General features: G+C 33.9%; 2 protein-coding genes across 6 annotated transcripts; both read left to right on the top strand.

Annotated features, from left to right (window-relative positions):
- The first annotated feature begins 7,835 nt into the window (after positions 1–7,835).
- LOC107904708 (boron transporter 1) lies at positions 7,836–12,183 on the top strand. Of its 2 annotated transcripts, none has more exons than XM_016831170.2 (12): positions 7,836–8,587; positions 8,697–8,779; positions 9,010–9,202; positions 9,309–9,447; positions 9,584–9,749; positions 9,941–10,107; positions 10,190–10,363; positions 10,443–10,538; positions 10,649–10,786; positions 10,856–11,175; positions 11,254–11,505; positions 11,605–12,183. In XM_016831170.2, the coding sequence occupies exons 1-12, from the start codon at positions 8,484–8,486 to the stop codon at positions 11,759–11,761; spliced, it is 1,989 nt and encodes a 662-aa protein (XP_016686659.2). In that variant the 5' UTR covers positions 7,836–8,483; the 3' UTR covers positions 11,762–12,183. The 2 variants fall into 2 exon arrangements, with proteins under 2 accessions (XP_016686659.2, XP_016686658.2); XM_016831169.2 differs by having other exon boundaries at positions 11,254–11,521.
- Positions 12,184–12,671: 488 nt separating this feature from the next.
- LOC107904709 (cysteine-rich receptor-like protein kinase 1) lies at positions 12,672–16,754 on the top strand. 4 transcript variants are annotated; one of them, XR_005920897.1, is made up of 7 exons: positions 12,672–14,299; positions 14,412–14,519; positions 14,626–14,967; positions 15,088–15,322; positions 15,609–15,753; positions 15,893–16,329; positions 16,495–16,754. XR_005920897.1 is itself a non-coding variant. In XM_016831171.2 (7 exons), the coding sequence occupies exons 1-7, from the start codon at positions 13,540–13,542 to the stop codon at positions 16,199–16,201; spliced, it is 1,731 nt and encodes a 576-aa protein (XP_016686660.2). In that variant the 5' UTR covers positions 12,672–13,539; the 3' UTR covers positions 16,202–16,754. The 4 variants fall into 4 exon arrangements, 3 of the variants coding, with proteins under 3 accessions (XP_016686660.2, XP_040961284.1, XP_040961283.1); XM_016831171.2 differs by having other exon boundaries at positions 12,672–13,825; positions 13,994–14,299; positions 15,893–16,754; XM_041105350.1 differs by having other exon boundaries at positions 12,672–13,907; positions 13,994–14,299; positions 15,893–16,754.
- The last annotated feature ends 4,042 nt before the right edge of the window (positions 16,755–20,796 follow it).

Genomic DNA, 20,796 nt, shown 5'->3' with positions numbered 1-20,796 from the left:
TTGAGTTCTCAGTTTAGTCCCAACTTGTTTTTAACGTCTATTTTGGGTCTCGAGGGTTCATATTATGGACTATATGAACGAATTTGATTGGTTTCTAAAATGTTTGTGTTATGAAAATGAAATGTCTGTTTGTTTGATCTGTAAGTTCAGTAATGCTCTGTAACCCTATTTCAGCATCGAATACGGGTTATGGGTGTTACAATTTATATTCTAGAAGGTTCTACAGTGACTGGTGAAATCGGACGTCCCTCATTCGTTACGGAGTCGAAGCCAACTTGTTTGGAGCGGTTGCAACTTGGTCATAGGAGGGACAAATGTATGACCGCTTCATTGAAGAAAGGTTTTCTTTTGGATGCAGGTTTTGAAAAGTTAGGACACTGTGTTCGTAAAAATCAAACTCGGGTTAGTTTTGTTTTGGCAGTGCACAAGTCAAAGGCTAGAAGTTTTCTAGCTTCTAAGCACAGATTCGGCCCAGTTAATTCCCTGCATAGTTCAAGATAGGGCCATGGCGGGCTTTGACAAAGATAATGTTGTGGAAATACGAGTCAAGGTGGAGATTTGTTGAGTATGCCTCATATTTCAATCAAATTTGAGAGATAATCTCCAATTAAACTCTATTTATTTGTTTCAGTCGAACTCTGATTAGTCTAGATTATTTTTTTATCATTTGACCTACGAATTTAGCCTATAAATAGGCTCTTTTACAACCATAGAAAAAACACTCATTAAAAAGATTAGAACTCATAACACTTTTGGAGAATTTTGTTTTTACGTTTTGAGGGTTCTTTGTTTTTGACTTTTTGGGCTTAGTTTTTATCTCCATCTTTTGTACTTTTTGTTCTTTTGCCTTTATAATAAAATTATCTTTACCTATTGTTTTTTATCCTCTTTAGAGGGGTTTTTCCACGTTAAATTTGTGTGTTCAATTTCTCAATTTCTTCCGCTATTTTTTACTTGTTCGTTGCTTAATCGGGTTGATTCCCAACAATAACGGTGAATTTAGTGGTAAGAGTATCAATCTTCGGACTACAAAAGTGAGGAGATTGTCACTAGGAGTGATAAATTTAGGTTCCTTTGTTGTAAGTGCTGAAGATAGTGAATATTTCTCATGAACTAGGCTCCACAAACGTAGGAAAATTAAACTATGTAAACAATATTTATCTCCTATGTTTTATGCATTGTTTTGTAGTGCTTTCAACTTCTCCGATCACTTTTTTTCAGCATTTAGCTTTTATATTTGCAACTTTTTCAAAATTAAATTAATATGTTAAGGTTAAGTTAATAGTTAAAAAAATTCAAAAATTAATTTACTTGATTTAATTCGTACCCTTTGCTCAATGAGAAAATGGGTCAGATTCTATAGGATCAAACCTATAGGACTTAAGAAATGATGGAAGGGAATAAAATAAAATGAAAAGAAGTCAAAAATAAAGGGGAAAATAATAAAAATAATAAATAAGTAAATAAAAATGAAGTTGAAGAACTCAGACTCCAAATGAATAAATTCAAATTTGAAAAGAATCTTTTTTGTTCTCAAAGAATGAGAGATAAAGGGATTGATCGAGAAAATCTAAAGTAAGCTAAAACTAAAAAAAAGGGTGTGTAATTTTTAAAATTCATTTCGAAAAACGAATTTGATCACTTCAATTTGCAATTTCAATTTTCAAAATTTTCATACATATATTAGTATTTTTTCAACATCATTATTATATATATATATTATTTCATGAAATTCCAAAGGTATAAATTTCTTTTTCAAATAAAACAACTACAAATGCTTTCATTTTAAATTTCGTTAATATTTTATAATTTAGTTGGTAACACTTCCTTCACGCCTAATAGTCATATTTGTTCTTTTTTATTGTTATTATTATTTAAATAATAAATCAATTGAATCGTTGGTAAAACAGTAAAAAAAATTATACTCAAATCTTCGATTAATATTGATTTATAATTTTCCCTTAGAATTACCAATTTAAAAATAATAATAATAAAAATAAAATAATAATAATTAAGAAACTTTATTCACAATCATGAAGACACAATATTTGATTGACCAAAAGATATCTTTACACCAAAACCATATGAGTTATAATTAAAAGCCACATACATATGCCTACACTTTCATTTAATTTCATGATATTTTTCATATGCACTATGTGGATTCTCGTAATAGTAATCATGAACTTAAAATGCACATGGATTTAAAATTTTTTAATGGTTTTATTGTTTATGTTGAAGGAAATTGTGAGAGCAGTGGTTGGCACTGCAAATATCTTATAATTTAATTAAAATATTTTGTTGTTTGTTTGGATTTTTTTAAGGATTTTATTAATCAAATAGAGAAGAGATTAGATTAGATTAAATAATCGTATTTTTGAAGGATCCTTACATGATTTACCTATCTTATATAGTATGATTTGCTATCACAAAATATATGAGCTAATTTTATGAATATTTATCTAAATCTTTTGTATTCTTATATTAAAGGTAGTTGATTCGACAGATCAAAGTGGATTGAAATTTACTTAGACAAGTCCATTTCGTGCTCTAAATATGAAAACTTTGCTCTACCTTGATAGCAGTTTTATTCTTGAGGTAGTTATGTGAGCAGCGCCACTACACTTAGCACATAACTTGTCTTATTTGGAGTTATCAATCTTTTCAATAAAATCAATTGATTTATTGGACGTTTGATGGTTCATCTTTGAAGACCAATCAATTTGGAGCAATATATATTGAAGATTGAATTAAATTAAGCAATTGAATCCCTTGAAATAAAGAGATTGGATTGAGACTACATTAAAGACTTATCTATAATTATTCTTCTTTATCGTGGACTTCATTAATATATTGCATATGCTATTTTACCTAATGTTTTATTTTAATTTTCTACTTGTTAAAGAAAGAGATTAGAGTGATAAAGTATTTATAGAGTATATTGGCACAAATTCCATAATCGCGGATTCACTTACTAAGAGATTACCATCATGAGCATACTACTCACATGACTCATGTCATTTAAGGATATTTAGTTCTAGTGGGAGTTTATAATTTTTAAATAATTTTAAGATTAGTTTCTACAAAATCAAAGTTTATTTTGATATATTCATGCTTTGATTTTGGTAAGGATTGGTTTCACTAAGGTTTAAGGAGTACTAGTTAGAAATAGACATATTTATATTACATTGCATTAAATTTTCTTGCTACACATCCGTACTTGATATATGTCTTTTGGTTGTGGTAATATACATTATCAGTGATGAACTTAGTTGCAATATATGTGATGAAAGTTGTCTTGGTTATATGTTAACATAATTGATGTACAATATTGTTCAAAATACTTTTGGTTATTGATAGTAAACTTTTGAGCTCATAGCGATATATTATGACATGTATTTATAAGATAATAAGTATATATAATTTGGAAGATCAAAACGAGAATACTCAAAGATTTTGACATATTGATGGATTTATGTACTCTTTCACATCTATCTTTATTCTTACTAATTTGGCATTGACATGTCATGTAACGACTCGATAGTCACGGGTGTTAGAAAGTGTATTTCTGAGACTTCGTTATCGTAAATCGAACTCGTAAATATTTATTAAAAATATTTACGAAGTTAGTTGTGTAGTTAATTAGGTTTTGGTTAGGTGAAATTGCATGAATTAAGAGTAATTAGGTAAAAGGACTAAATTGTATAAAGAGTGAAAGTTGAATTATAAATTAAAGAAAAATTAAAGGGACCAAAGGAGCAATTATGCTAATGATCATAATTGAGGCTGCATAAGTGTATATATTATAAATATTTAAAGTTATAATATTAAAACTTAAAAGTTAAGTATATATATATTATTATATTATAATGATAAAGTAAAAGAAAAAGAAATAGAAAAGGAAGGAAAGAAAGAAACGAAACAGAGAAGGAAAGAAAGAAAAGAAAAAAAGAAAGAAAGAAGGAGAAAAGTTAAGGTTTCAATGGTTCAAAGCTCAATTGGTTAGTTAATTTATTATTTCGGATTAATTCGATGAGGCACTGGGTGTCAATTTACTTTGGATTAATTGATGAGACACTGAGTGTCAATTTATTACTTCGATTTATCTGATGAAGCACTGGGTGCCAAACTGGTATGTTTTGGTTGGATCCATGTATCTGTTCGATTCCGACTCATGTTAATAGGGGGTAAATGAATAATAAAGTCTTATAATTGATATTGAAATGGAATGATATGAGAAATGAGGTGGAATAGTGAATTGAATATGGTATGGATAAAGCAATTGCATTATGGATAAAGCAATTGCATAAATGAAATGTGATTAAAATTGTGAAAAGCTATTTCTATAGCAAGTGATGGAAAATTTAGTATTGTATGGTTTTAAATGTTCAATTGTGTTTAACATTTTATTATACATATCATATTGTTTTATTTTTAAATATTTGGATTGTAGAAAGATCACAGAGTTTTTTACTCAGCGTACAGTTTTGTTTCCCGTGCACAAGTTAGGTACTTAATTTTGATCGCCGATTCAACATCCAACAATGATCCCGAACTCAAACGTGGTGATGTTTTTCCTTTTGTGTCGGCATGTACCTATAGTGTCTAAATATTAATCATTTTGTGGATTGATTGTAAATAAGATTATAAGTTAATATTGGATGGTTATATGCATATAAATATGTGTTTATGTTTGAGGTCAGATTATGGCAAGTTTAAGTTAATGTTTAAATGAACATGAAATAGGTAAAATAGTTTGAATTTGGCATGTTTACAAATTGAATTTGAATGATGTTTTATTGGTATGTTTTGATGATATAATTGTGGTACCTATGAGGATACATTGGTTAGGCACCTAGGATGATTGTTTTGACATATTTTGGATGTGTTTGATTGTGTTTTGAATTGGTTAAACGAATGATTTTTGAGTTACTTATTATTCAAGCTTGCAGGGAATGGTAAACTTATTGTTAAAGGTACATTTTGAGTCGACACGACCAGACACACGGGCATGTGACTGGACTGTGTGAGACACATGGCCTGACAACACGGGCATGTGAACCCTGCAGCTTTGAAAATTTTTAATATTTTATGAAAAATTATCTGAGTCTCCAAATTAGTCCCGATTTGTTTCTAACACGTATTTTGGACCTCGAGGGCTCAAATAAGGGACATTATGTATGAATTTAATTGGGTTTATACTTGAATATTATGTGATATCAATGTATAAATTTATGTCTATTTGATCGATAAGTTTCGGTAATGCTCCAAAACCTTATTTCGGCAACAGATGTGGGTTGGGGGTGTTACATGTCATGGTTTGTTAAATGTTATATTAGATTTTTTACGGTTTTACAAATTACAAATATAATCACAATTATAATTACAATAATACACATTCGAAATAACTATAATCATAATCAACCATTACAAAGCACATTAAAAAAAGAAACTAGAATATATCCAAACTCAAATTAGAATAAATTTGGAAAAAACTCACACATTGTAAGACTTAATATAATATGAAATCTAAAGTAAAAACCTAGACGTGATTTATACGGATGAGACTTGAATCTAAAATCTCAAAATTTAAATAAATATGGTTTATACATATTTAAAATATATATAATTTATATTTTTATTAAAAATTCTAAACATTTAAGTGGCGATAAGTCTCATAATCAAATCTTTTTATTTAGAGGGAAGGGATCAAAGATCTCACTCGATTCTACTAGTCTCAAATTTTACATATGTTGCACGTAAATATATACATCTATTTTTTATTTAATAAATTATTTTTTGAAGGTATTTAATAAAATGTTTTTAAAACCATGTTAGAGTTGTGTGACCTGAATCCTTATTAAATAATTACGGACCATGCAGCACAAGTAGAATTCGTATAGAACTACGCTTCTTCTATTTGAAATTGATTAGAATAAAAGTTTTCACCTTTAAATAGATGTAGTAAAAACTCCTCTTGTATCATTTAGTTTTCAACATTAGTGAATTTCTCCTCCTCTACTCGTAATTTTTTTTCGAAAAATCTTTGTGTTTTATTTTTTCTTTTCTTCTTATTTTGCGATCGTTTTATATATTATTATTATCAACGTTAGTTTTAACATACCATGTAAGTAATTGTTATTAAAACAATTAAAACATATAATAATATCTATACTGATAAATCATAATCGTAATTTACATATAACTATAATATTGGTTTTTTTTTATTAAATTAATATTATTTCTGTCATTATGGACACCAAACGCTATTACTATTTTACAACCATATACAGGGGTTTACAATCAGAAATTTTGCAAATTGCTTAATCATCAATTATTATTCATAATTAATAATTTTCTTTTCTTTGATTTTTGATTAATAATTAGAGGTTGCTAAAGTTTAGTTGATCAAAATACATATTTGATTTATCTAAATTAAAAAGCAAAATGTCCGGGGTATGATTAAACTGTAAAATGCTAGCATAATTTTAGTTTCTAAAAACAGTTAAAATAATAATCCCAGAAATATTAGGCACAACTTAGACCAATGGCAGCATATTAGGTATCATCAAATATTTAATATTAGGCAAAATGCTAAAAATGTTGGAAGCGTTTCCGTACATCTACGAGATCAGCCGCCCACTAACAACAGTTGGTTTTATATCAAGGAATACATTCATTCTTTCTTATTACTTAAATTTTTAATGTTTAAATCACCATTATATTTACGTTTTAATGAGAAACCAATACCAAAAAGAGGAAGCTGGCTATCTACAACCGCCCTCGGCTTTGAAAAGACGATCCATCCATTATATAGTTATTTAATTTTATCCAAAGGCTACTACCACCCTCTTCCTTCACCACCTTCACTAATGTTGATTGCTTTGCTATGAAGATTGGATCAGTTTGTTGGAAACTTTAAGCAAGTGGTATGTTTAATGCTTGATGTGATTATGCTTTCTTAGACTCTCTGTTTGTTTCAAACTTTGCGTACTTGTGGGATGAATTTGTTAATATTATACCTCAAGCATTATGGGTGGATGGACAAAAAAATGATTCAAGATTAGTGATTATTTGCAAGTTTATTTTTATTAGAATTGTTATATGTCAAGATTTTGTTTTGATTTTAATTATTAAAAAGATATAATAATAATAATAATAATAATTTAACATAGTGTGCAAATTAGAGGTTCATATTCACACACACATCATGTATGTGTTTGATTTGAAGGCATATGATCTATATATTGAAATTAAGCAACTTTGAATATAAAATGAGAGGTGTTTAAAAATTGCAAAACCTAAAAAAGGTTAGGTTGGCTTTCTGATACCTATCACTTTCATTGACCTTCAATTGTTAAATTTTGTTACACAAATCTATTATAATAAAAAAGATAAGATGGTTTTCTTTTTCCATTATTATTCTAGTTTTAAAATGTTGACATCATATATCAGTACGGAATTTAAAAAAGAAACCATGAAAGATGATTGATTGGCAGCCAAGTCAAGGCAGATTGCACGTACCATGAAATTGATTATCAACAAAATTTGTTGAAAATAGAATCACAGTATCTTGCAAGATATTAGGCAGGCAGGCACAGTCAGTCCAGAATGCTTTTTCATTCATTCTTTTATGGCTTAGTCACCACACACTAACAAGGCTACCTCGTTTCACGCCAAAATCCTTTTACTCGCATACCAACAGTTTGTTTGCCAAAAACCTCTTCAATTAGTAACTTTTCTCAACTCTAATACTAACCGTTTCCTTGCCTACTACTACTTGTCTTCTTAGCTCCTCCTCCTTATTATATATACGTCTTACTCCTCCAAGCTTTCTCACATCCACCTCCTCCTAAAACAAATCTCTTTTCTTTGTTTTAATAATGTAATCTTGCTTACCTCTGTTTGATTAATGCCCATTTCCTCAAAGCTGTTTGTTCCACTGCATGCCAATATTTCATTTGCTGATGGGTTTTCCATAAATTTCTGGTAGCCTAGCCAGCCTGCTTCAATTCCAACTCTCACTCATGTAATTTGTCAACTCTAACTACCTTTTGTTATTGTTGGTTGGTTTACTTTTGGCGGCATTTAGTTGATGCCAATCATGCTTTTTTCTTTCATCATGATTTGTTGAACTTGATTGTTAGTTAACATCTCGACATATGGACCCTTAGCAATTAGCATCCTTGACTTTTTACAGGGAATTTGAATTTCATCTTCATACCAATATATACCCAATGATTGTTTATAATTTCTTTTATTCCCTATATTTAGATGAAAAGGCCTAAAATCAGGGGTGAATTATCCTAGGAAAAATGATAACTTGCTGGTAATTTTTTGGCAACCTAGTTTAGTTTATGCTATTCTACTTACTATACTGGTCTCTCCAGTCTTCAATCTTTGTGTGTTTTTTGTCTCGTGTCCTTAGCTGTCTGTCAAACTTTGAAAAATTTTAAAAAGTTATTAGAACAATACTTAGCTACATGGAAGAAACTTTTGTTCCCTTCCGCGGAATCAAGAATGATCTGAAAGCAAGGCTTTTATGCTACAAGCAAGACTGGACCAGTGGCTTCCGTGCTGGTATCAGGTCTGTAACATTCATGGCTCATCTCTGTTCAGTTATAGAATACAAAGACTACAATCTTTTCCAATTTATAATTGATATATATATATATGTAACTTTTTTTTTCATTTAGGATCCTTGCTCCAACAACATACATATTCTTTGCTTCAGCAATTCCAGTTATATCTTTTGGGGAGCAGCTGGAAAGAAGTACAGGTAGGAACCAGACACTATACATGTATATTTACATGTTATGCTTCACTTTTCTTCAAGTAGCGTTGTTTGTGTCTAACGCATATCCAGACATGGGTATGGGGGATACGAAATACATAGAAAAATTTGAACATACTCATGTCCGATGGAGACAGTACATTCCCCTATCTCAAGTAGCATTGCTGGTATGTCTGTCATGATTTATAAGAGATAATACGTTGTTGTTGTTTCAGATGGCAGTTTGACTGCAGTACAAACTCTAACATCAACAGCACTTTGTGGAATCATTCACTCAGTTGTTGGAGGACAGCCCCTGCTCATACTTGGAGTTGCAGAGCCTACTGTATTGATGTACACATTTATGTTCAACTTTGCTAAGGACCGAAAGGATTTGGGCCATAAACTCTTCTTAGCCTGGACAGGATGGTATTTCTTCAATTCTCTACATACTTAAATTAAAATACTGAGTCAGATAGCTCAAGAAACAAGAGTTTGTAGCTTTCTGGTGGCACTGACTTTGATGAGTTCTCAGGGTTTGTGTGTGGACAGCTCTTTTGCTTTTCTTGTTAGCAATTCTAGGGGCATGTTCTATAATAAATCGATTTACACGAGTTGCTGGTGAATTATTTGGTCTACTAATTGCAATGCTTTTCATGCAGCAAGCTATTCGGGTGAGTATCCTTTTGCAGTTATATCCTATAATCAGGAAATTTGATGAAGATTCTGCTTTTCTGTGCCTTAGGTTGTTATTTCAAGTTAAAAAGCACCAATATTTTTCTCCAAATTCAATTGAGTATTATCCTACAGGGAATTGTGGAGGAGTTTGGCATTCCCCAGAGAGAAAATCCTCAACAGACAGCATTGCAGCATTCTTGGCGATTTGGCAATGGAATGTTCGCACTAGTTCTGTCCTTCGGCCTTCTCCTCACTGCAATAAGAAGCCGTAAAGCAAGATCCTGGTGCTATGGAACAGGTATTCCTTCTTTATTATATCACCGTGGCATCCTAATTATGCTCATAAGGGATTACAAGGCCATTGAGAGGATAAGGTTCATAAACCATACCATTGTGCTTCAGTTCTTTCATTTAGTACTGCTTTGTTTAGCTCCCTGGTTGCAGAAAGCCCATACTTGTGTGTATTCCTTATGCACCTTAATTTAATAGGCTGGCTTCGAGGTTTAATAGCAGATTACGGGGTGCCACTTATGGTGCTTGTCTGGACTGCTATTTCTTACATACCTGTTAATGATGTCCCAAGAGAGATTCCAAGGCGTCTTTATAGTCCAAATCCATGGTCTGCTGGTGCATATTCTAATTGGACTGTTATCAAGGTGAATCCCCATGGTTTCAGTCTTCTTGGGAGCTGCAGTAATATCCTGCTAAGTAACTCATTTTATTTATTCAATTGTGTAGGAAATGGTGAATGTGCCCCCTCTTTACATACTTGGAGCATTTGTTCCAGCAACCATGATTGCTGTGCTGTACTACTTTGACCACAGTGTAGCATCTCAACTTGCTCAACAAAAAGAGTTCAATCTGAAAAAGCTACCTTCCTACCACTACGACCTCCTCCTTTTGGGTTTTCTGGTGATATTATTCTCCAATGATGAACCTATTGACCAAGTTTGACATGATATATAGTAACTAATGATATGGTGTTTACTAGGTCATATTATGTGGTCTTATTGGCATTCCACCATCCAATGGTGTTATTCCACAATCTCCAATGCATACAAAAAGCTTAGCAACTCTGAAACACCAGGTAGTAGATAGTTTGATTCTAGTTAATGATATATGAATTCACAGTGGCAATTAACTGAAATTCCTTCCATCATTCTGTATGTGGTTATGAGTTTCTTATTGTCTTAACAGCTCTTGCGTAATAAGCTTGAATCGACAGCTCGAAAATGTACAAGTAAAAATGCAAACCTGAGTCAACTATATCGAAGCATGCAAGAGGCATACAATGAAATCCAAACTCCTCTAGTTTATCAACTCCCGTCCACTCTGGTAACATCATTTTGAATTTACACCATCAGTTATCATCCCCTGTTTGTTCTTACCCTTTGAGTGAAATAGGGACTCAAACATCTAAAAGAATCCACAATCCGACTGGCCTCAAGTACTGGCTGCATTGATGCACCTGTGGATGGCACCATATTTGACGTGGATAAGGAAATCGATGAGCTTTTACCTGTTGAAGTCAAAGAACAGCGTCTCAGTAACCTGCTTCAGGCACTGATGGTTGGTGGGCGTGTCGCAGCTATGCCTCTTCTTAAGAAGATCCCCATTGCTGTTCTTTGGGGTTATTTTGCTTTCATGGCCTTTGAGAGCTTGCCCGGAAATCAATTTTGGGAGAGAATATTACTGCTGTTCACTGCTCCAAGTCGAAGATACAAGTACGCTTTTTCATTGGGTATATCATAAAAACTATCATGCATATACGCAGTCTGTTTCCTCAAAATCTGATGTGACAGGCTGCTGGAGGAGTATCATGCAACCTTTGTTGAGACAGTTCCCTTCAAAACTATTGCCACTTTCACCTTGTTCCAGACAATATACTTGCTCGTATGCTTTGGCATAACATGGATCCCTCTAGCTGGAGTCCTTTTTCCACTGTTGATCATGCTTCTTGTGCCAGTGAGGCAATACTTGCTCCCCATGTTTTTCAAAGCCGTCCATCTTCAAGACCTTGATGCTGCAGAATTTGAGGAAGCATCGCCCATTCCGTACATGGCATTTGAAGTTTGCTTGCTAGTTCTTTCAACCTTACTTTTTACTTACTTCATCATGAAGCTCAATGTTGGTGCTTCAATTTGGCATAACAGGACCTGGAACTTGAGGGAAGGACCACTACTACTGTGGATGGTGCAGAAATTCTGGATCAAATTATCACGACAAGTCGTGGAGAAATCCGCCGTATACAGAGTCCCAATACATCTTCAGTCTTCGAAAAGGAGTATAGCCCCCAGATTAGGCAACTGAGCCCCAACTTAACTGAAAAAGGGCTTGAATTAAGTCTAACTCCTAGTCCTGCTGCATCTACACTTGGACATAGCAGTCGTGATTCATCATCAAGCTAAAATATACATGCATACATACACAACTAAAGAAAAGCATGCTCTTCATTTCTGATTCTGATCTCTAGAGGTATTGTACTTAGTTTATCACGAGACTAGAGTTGCCTTACTCTGGTTCTGTGCAATGAATGTTGCTATCAAGTTAAAAGCAAAGCAAGCAACCATAAACTAAATACCTGCGTACAAACAACCAGTCATATTTAATCATTCTTTTTAACTTCAGCTGCCCTAGGCTACACCTTTGCATTTCTTCTTTGATACATTGATGCCAGTCAACTTCATGAAGACGATCAGCATGAGCAGTAATCTACAGCATCCATTCCCTTATTGGCTGCTTTCTCTTAAACGCTCACATTCTAACGTACTAAACATTCGGTTATATGTAAAACGCAACTTTAGAAGGAAATAAGATTTAAATAAATATTCTGTCAATTAATTAATTAATTATAAAAAATTATCTATAATCTATAGAAAAATATTGAAAAAAAATTTGAACGGCCAAATTTACTCTACATTTACTGACTTCATAATTTTAAATATATATTTTTGTTATATATAAAGATTTATAACCTTTATATGTAAAAATGTAATCTTATAAAAATATTTGATTAAATAAATTTATCTAATAAAAATATTTATCATACTTATAGATAAAAATTCTAATTATGTTAAAATATCTTTATTAAATAAGCTATACAATAATATATTACAAAAAGTTAAATTTTAGTCTACAAAAGTTGAAATTTATATTTAAATTATTATTTTTCATTAATTTGAAAAATTAAAAATATATATTGTTTTAGACTGAAAATTTATATTTATATATTATATATAATATTAAAAAACAAAAAGAATAAAAAAGAATGGTGATGGTCATAATCAGTCAACACCAATCAACCGTCGTCAATAAATTGGTTGATTAATATTTTTATTTTAAATAAATTAAGTGTCACATGACACATTGTGATTAGTTGAAAAGTGTCACGTGATAATCGATTTTTTTAATACTGTTAAAATGAGTTGAATAGGATAATGAAATAATAATTTAAGTAGTATGAGATAATAATAAAAAGTTTAAATAAAGCCAACAAAAATAAAAATTTAAGTAGCTAAATAAAAGAAATAGGCATGAAGGAGAAATTGAGGATTAAGCATATATTTTTTGAAGTAACGATTAGTTATAGATTATAGATGTGGTAATGACGACTGCGCCTAATTAGCTTTTACAACCTGAATTGGAAGAAAACGTAGGAAGTTGAGAGTGTATTTGAGTTTTGGTTTGTATGGTTTGGTTAGAGAAGAAGTAAAACATTTTGGTTCATGACAAGACAAGAGTGAAGATGAACAAGTGGTGACGAGCAAAGAAAAATGAAAAAAGCAAATAGGCTCAGTGTGCAAGGGACCGCCATGTGGGGGGAAGGAATATCTAGAAATGGGCTAAATAAAGCAAAGAGAAACAGAAACCGAGTTAAATTCTCCCTATTTTCTTTGGTTGCCATCTTCCTCTCTTTCACACAAAAAGACTCCAGACCTCCCTAGGAATTACAATCATCTCTCCTTCTCCAAACCCTTCAATCGTAACATGACAAAGGGTTAGGGAGAGAAGAGAAAAATGTGAATATTTTGCTTTATATATAAAAAAAGAAAGAAAACAGAAACAGAGCAGAGGACCAACAGAATTCGATGCGATTCTCAGTCCAACATCCTTTGAACATTATAATGATATGGATGTTGCTGATGTTTGCTTCATGTTTCTCCCCTTCCTCCTCTGCTCTTCTATCCTTCGGATCCCGCCTTAAGTGTGGAACTAATAACGAAACCTCCCAGAGATTCGTTAGGAGTGTTGACAAAGTGATGGGAGCTTTGTCCAAATTAATTGCTGCTCAGGGCTGGGGAACCTTCTCTGATGTGGATCCACCCTTCACTGTCTTTGGATTAGGCCAATGCTATCAACATGTCAACGGAAAAGGTTGTGAACTCTGTTTCAATACAGCCAGAGAAGAACTTAGAAGGTGCGTCCCGGCCACATCGGGACGAATCTTTCTTGATTGGTGCTTTCAACGTTTCGATAATTATATGTTCTACAATGAAGGGGTTGATGCCAAATATGATCACCTAATCTGTGGCTCGCCTGCAGGTGTTTATCAACAAGATTTTCAAAGGGAATTGGATCAAGTGATCAGGAAAGTAACCAATACAGCGTTGGAGAACAATGGATATGCGGCAAAGGCGGCCAAAGGAGGGGTGACCATCGTTTACGCATTGGCGCAATGTTGGAGGGCAATTGATCAAGAGACTTGCAGCGAGTGTTTGAGGCATGCAGCCTCGGGGTTGAGGAAGTGTGCTCCTGGGGCTGAGGGCAAGGCTATGTTTTCTGGGTGTTATATGAGGTATTCCACCCATAGGTTTTTTGGCCCAGAAGCTGAAACAGAGGACAATACGGGTGGGTAACAAAGCAAGTGAACTTAACTTGTTAAAGTTTTTTTTTTTTTTTATCTGCGACCCATATCATATTTTCCTTCTGATTGCTATTATTTACTGTGTTCTCTTTGAAGGGTTTAGTCCTTGGGTCATCATAGGATTGGCTTCAGCAGGAGTTGCATGCGCCGTGCTTGGTGCTATTGGTACTTGTATAAGCTGTAAGAGATTCTCCAAGAAGAAAGGTATGCATACGTATGTATGGAACCTATACTGCACCATACATATGTATCGCTTTGCTTACAAATTAATGCTGATTCAGCCGTACTTTTTCTTGTGGACTTCTCTCAGGGCTAGGTGACATTCCAGCAACCCGAAACAATACTAGTTTAAATTACATGTATGGAACGCTTGAAAAGGCGACTGACCATTTTGATGAATCAAGGAAATTAGGACAAGGAGGAGCAGGTACTGTGTTCAAGGGAATTCTCCCTGATGGTAAAGTTGTTGCAGTTAAAAGGTTGTTCTTCAATACCCGGCAGTGGGTGGACCAGTTCTTTAACGAAGTCAATTTGATCAGTGGAATTCAGCACAAGAACCTTGTAAGCCTTTTAGGTTGCAGCATTGAAGGTCCCGAGAGCCTTCTAGTTTATGAATATGTACCAAATAGGAGCCTAGATCAAATCCTGTTTGGTAAGTAAATCATTTCTAAACTAATTCGATTATGAATGATAAAGGCAGTTTATAGAAATATAGTTGCTAATTTCTCATTTCTCCAAGACTGTACTAAAACCTTTTTTTTATCTGATGCAGTTAAGAACACAATAAACATTCTAAGCTGGTCACATCGGTTCAACATCATATGTGGAACAGCTGAAGGGCTGGCTTATCTTCATGGGGGTTCTGGAGTAAAAATCATTCATAGAGACATAAAATCCAGCAACATTCTCCTTGATGAGAATCTCAATCCAAAGATTGCTGATTTTGGACTTGCTTGTTGTGTTGCTTCAGATAAATCCCATGTTAGCACTGCAATTGCTGGAACATTGTAAGATATTGATCTCCTACTGTCAAGTGGTTGCTATTGGCACATATTTGGCATCATTATTTTCAACATCCAATGCTAGCTTCTTTAGTAATAAATACCCCACAGTTATTGTGTGAGGAGGAAAAGTTTAAATCCCAAACCAATGAGAGTAGCTTTTTTAATTTAGACAAATATGATATTTCCAATATCCAGGTATAGACTTCAATCTTCCCTTTATGCAACTTACATCTGTTTTCTATTATGAATATATTTCCAAGTTGTTGTGATAAATAAATCTATGTTGCAGAGGATACATGGCTCCTGAATATCTGGTTCGAGGACAACTGACAGAGAAGGCGGATGTTTATGCATTTGGGGTGCTAATGCTTGAGATTGCCACTGGTAGGAAAAACAATGTTTTCTCTGAGCGTTCAAGTTCTACTTTGTACTTGGTGAGATCCATAATCCTTTTTCATTGACTTGATAACCGTAATCATAAAAGGCTTTTACAATATCCCTTTCCAGCTATAATAAAGAAAAAAATGTAATACAAAGCAGAATATGGTCATGGATTAACCTTTGTTCTATCAGGTGTGGAAGCAATACAAGGCAGAAAGTATTACACAAGCTATAGACTCTACCTTAAAGGGCAGATTTGATGAGAGGGAGGCATCGATTGTGCTTCGAGTTGGGCTGCTGTGCACCCAATCCTCAGTTGCACTAAGACCAACCATGTCTGAAGTAGCTCAAACGTTAACTGATAGACGTTGTGTGATTCCCTCCCCGAAACAGCCTCCCTTCTTGAACGCTAGTGTGCTAAGTCCTGAAGACACAATGACTAGTTCTTTTATGGGCTCTTCAGCTTTAAATGACCCAAGAACTCAAAAGCCTGGCACCTGAATCAAATAATTGTACACAATTAAAGCATTGAGATCAACATAGCCTTCACTCTTCTAAGATTGGCAGCGCATACAATCAGAAAATATTTGCCCCACGTGGAGACTGGAATTTTGTACACCTGAGATTAGGTAGAGGCAATGATTTGCATTGGTTCTTTTTTCTTTTAACTTTTTTTCTCCCTTGTATTTGCACATACAAAAATTTAACCGTGTACATATAATTAAAAGGAAAAAAACCTTTTACATCCCCATTTGATCTCCTAAAATTTAACCCATCCGATGGATGGTTGACAGGTGTTGGTAAATAAGTAAGTGACAGAATAGCATTATCAGCCACTTGGGAAATCCTTGTGAGATTGGAATAGTGACATGGCAAGTCTTTTTGGACAAATTCTTGAGCTGAGACACACAAAACACGCCATAATTCGGCTACAGCTTCATTTTCGAGTCCTCTTCATGTGTTGCAAGCGTCATTTGAACTTGTATTTTCAGTTGGAGGTTTCCTTGTTTATGATGAAGAAATGAAATAGAAAGGTTTTGCATTGTGGGTTAAAGTTGAGGTCGCAAATCATTAATAGTAGGGTCGATTATTTTCATTTTATTTTTGGGAAATCCATTACCATATGGAAGGACCAAATTGTTTTTGTTTTGATTCGATATTATGCACGGAGAGATTTATTGCGGATTGTTAGTTTAATTCATTATATCTCTAGTCCTAAATGGAAATATTTTTTTATTATTTTTAAAATTTCACAAGTTTTCATTTTAAAAAGATCCAAATCAAACATTTTTTAATTTAAAAAAAAAACGTGAGAACCCTTTGCCTAAGAGAGAGCAAACCATATGGAAGGACCAAATTGTTTTTGTTTTTATTCGATTTTATGCACGGAGAGATTTACTACAGATTGTTAGTTTAGTTTATTATATCTCTAGTCCTAAATGGAAATATTTTTTATTACTTTTAAAATTTCACAAATTTTCATTTAAGCTCCAAATCAAACATTTTTTAAATTTTTAAAGAAAAACGTGAGAACCCTTTGCCTAAGAGAGAGAAAAATGTAATAGTTGGCAAGGGGACTAATAATTATTGCCCATACCCTAGAACTTGTATAAAATAAACTTTCCCATTGTTTCACACCTCAAATTCAAAGTTAAGGGTGCTTTTGTTTTCCTAATTTCATTTTACAGAAATTATTTTTCGAGGGGTGATTTTTGGGCAAAATACTATTAAAAGTCGTTTTTTAAAAAAATTTATTGAAATGGGTCCGGTAAATAATTAATTATCGGAATGATCCAATTTCACGAAAGTGCGTCCACGTCAGCTCGTTGTCAAGGGATGTTGCAGGAAAACGCTTCCTCAAGGAAGCGCTTTGTCCACGTGGGCAGAAAGCGCGCCCTCAAGAACGCGTTTTCTTGCCACGTTAGCGCTCTCTTGGGGACGCGTTTTGCCCGCGTGTGAACAGTAACAACGGCTACTTTTTGACCGTTGGTGACCCCCCAACGGTAAAAAAAACTATAAAACCCCCTTTTCATTTTTTTCACAACTTAATCCTTTCTCTCAATTTCTCTCTAATATTCTCTCAAATTCCTATTTAAAAAAGCTTTAATTTTTTAATTATTTTTAAAAAAGTTTTAAATTTTATTTTTTTGAATTTTTTTTAAATCGTAAAAATTTGTACGAATTTAGCAATGGCCTGAGAATTAATTCGTCTTGATGACAAGCACATATCCGTCGAACAAATAAAAATGGTAAGTGTTAAATTTAATTTTTAAATATTATTTAAGATTTTTTTTATTTATGCAATTTTAAATAATTATTATTTATTTTATTATTTGTTATAAAAATCTATAGATCGGATATTACAATGCTATATCCGTAATATGCATGGTCCTCCATCACCGTTGGTAGAGAATTATCTGCGGGAAGCGAGTTTTTGGCACGTGGCAACGGTAGGCCGGGGATGCAAGTTGGACCCAAAACTTATTAGTGCGTTGATTGGGAGGTGGAAACCCAAGATGCACACATTCCATCTTCTATGTGGAGAGTGTACTATCACTTTAGAAGATGTGAATTTGCAATTAGGATTGCCGATGGACGAGTACGCAGTCACTAGGTCTGTTCAATCTGGTAATTGAGGAGCTGTATGCTATGAGCTTTTGGGCACTATTCTAGAGAATATTAACGGAGGTCGGATCGAGATGGGCTGGTTACGAGACACATTCCCTGATCCGGATGATGATTCTACCGAACTAGAAAGAATCTGATATGCTCGGGCATACATTCTTCAGATAATTGGACGTTATCTGATGTCGGACTTGTCACGGAACCTTGTACATTTAAGATGGCTGCTGAAACTCGTTGATTTTAGAACAGCTGGTGAATTTAGTTGGGGGTCTGCCGTGTTGGCAACATTGTACCAGGAGATGTGCAGGGCGACGCGACCGAATAAAGCGAAAATCGGAGGTTGCCTGTTAATACTCCAGTCATGGGCACGGTTTCGCTTTCTATTTTTACGTCCTCGAGTGGACCACCCATATACATTCCTACTCATAACGAGGTAAATTTTATATTAGATTTTACAATTATTACGTAAATTTAAAATATAATCGTATGCTAAAAATTTATTTAATTAGGTGTAACCATTCGACAAGTTGTCCTCGATTACCTACCTCTATTGAAGATATAGACTTCTATTAGACCAACAGTCGGAAGCACAAGTAAGTATTAAATAAAATAGATATTTCCATCATGAGCTAGTCGATTGGTATTTAGTATTATGTATTATGTATATAACTAATATTTCTATCATGTTCATATAGTTTCAATGGACACCATGCGAGGATCCGGCAATTCGGGCAATAATTCTAGATGAGTACTTCTAAAATCCAAACGCTTGGCATGTGAAAGTCGCATTGGTCAACTATGCGACCGTGGAGATGCACCAGTCAGACAGAGTATTACCACAATTTGGATTCCGACAACCAATTCCTGTGGCATTTGAGGTGTTGGATGATCATCATAAAATCGACCTACGGCAATTGCATACGGATTGGCTGAAATTTTGGCCGAAATTTTGGAAAGATCGGTATGATTATATACATACTCGAGAACCGATCATCGTTCCAGAGTTAGCATGCGTGTCGGAATACATGTCACGATTTAGGATCCATGGCAAGCCTTATTTACTGTCAGCAGAGGAGAGGCAGCGACAATTGCGTGTCCAAAGGGAACTACGTGGCCCTTTAAATCCAAGAAGAAGGGACGACGACGTAGGCCCATCAACGAGGCCCAGACATTCACCCGGCCCATCATCAGCGCCCATACAATCACCAGGCCCAGCAACAGCACCGACACAGTCACCCGACCTAGCAGTTCAACGGATGATATCCACGGCACAGCCTTTTCAGATAATGCCAGGTGCGTATCCTAGCTCTTTTATGTATTCTAACCCTTATATGTTTCCTTTTTATAGTCCTATGGCAGGTTTGAGTCCATGGCCCGGTTCATCTCCATTTTCGATTATGCCGAGTGGATCACCGATGTATAGGCCAGCGTCGTACGAGAGATCGCAAAAGGGGCCGTCGGAGAGCTCTTCTTTTTACCAATCTCCATCACCGTATGGGTTTCAAACAACTTCATCGTTGGTGATGCAAACACCTCCACAGTCACTATTCTATCAAGGTGGCTCATTGTCCCAACACCGACAACCAGATCCCCTACCAGAGGAACCAGAATCCAAGCCGGAGCAACCAGAACCCCCGCCGGAAGCTAGACAAAGGAGGAATATAGCGCGTAACCGTCGACGACCGCCATGTGGCACTGAATCCGGCGGGCATGGAGATTGATTTTTATTTTAATATATTTGTACAAATATTTTGAATATTTTGATATTATTTGATGTAATAAAATACAAAATAGTTTATTTTAAATATTTTGATATTATTTGATATTATAAAATAGAAATTCTTCTATATTATTTCATGTACTAAAATAGAAAGTTGCTTTTACATTTTTAATATAATAGAAATTCTTTTAAATAAGGCAATATGTTGAATATTTCTATATTATTTCATTTAATAAAATAAAACGTTGTTTTGAATAAATTAATTGTAATTTACTTTAATATTTTTAATAAAATAGATTTCCTTTTAAATAAATCAATATTCTGAATATTTGTACCAATTTTTTATTTAAAAAAATATAAATAATATAAAGTTTTTTACAATAACGTTCAACTATTGCGATTTGGGCATGATCGGCTACGAATATTGGCAATTAATAACTACACTAAAGTCTTGGGATCTGCCTTCACCGTGGGTAGTATCAAGCTAGCTAACATAGCTGAATCCATCTTGGGATGATCTTGTGAAATACCTAAAAACGGAGGACATTAAATAATACAACATTACATAATAACAGGATTATTCAGAAACCCTAAATACTGTACCTGCAGCACATGTATGTGGACCTTTGTATTTTTTTATCTCCCACAACTCTGTCATTTTCCTCAACGAGGCGTAGATTTTCCATGAACATGTACCGTCTTGCACTGCACACTTCGCTTCAAACTTATCAACTTTGGATTTAACCACGTG

Source organism: Gossypium hirsutum, chromosome D11 (genome assembly GCF_007990345.1).
Source record: "Gossypium hirsutum isolate 1008001.06 chromosome D11, Gossypium_hirsutum_v2.1, whole genome shotgun sequence".
In the NCBI taxonomy this organism is placed as follows: domain Eukaryota; kingdom Viridiplantae; phylum Streptophyta; class Magnoliopsida; order Malvales; family Malvaceae; genus Gossypium; species Gossypium hirsutum.
This window is presented reverse-complemented; position numbering and strand designations above follow the sequence as displayed.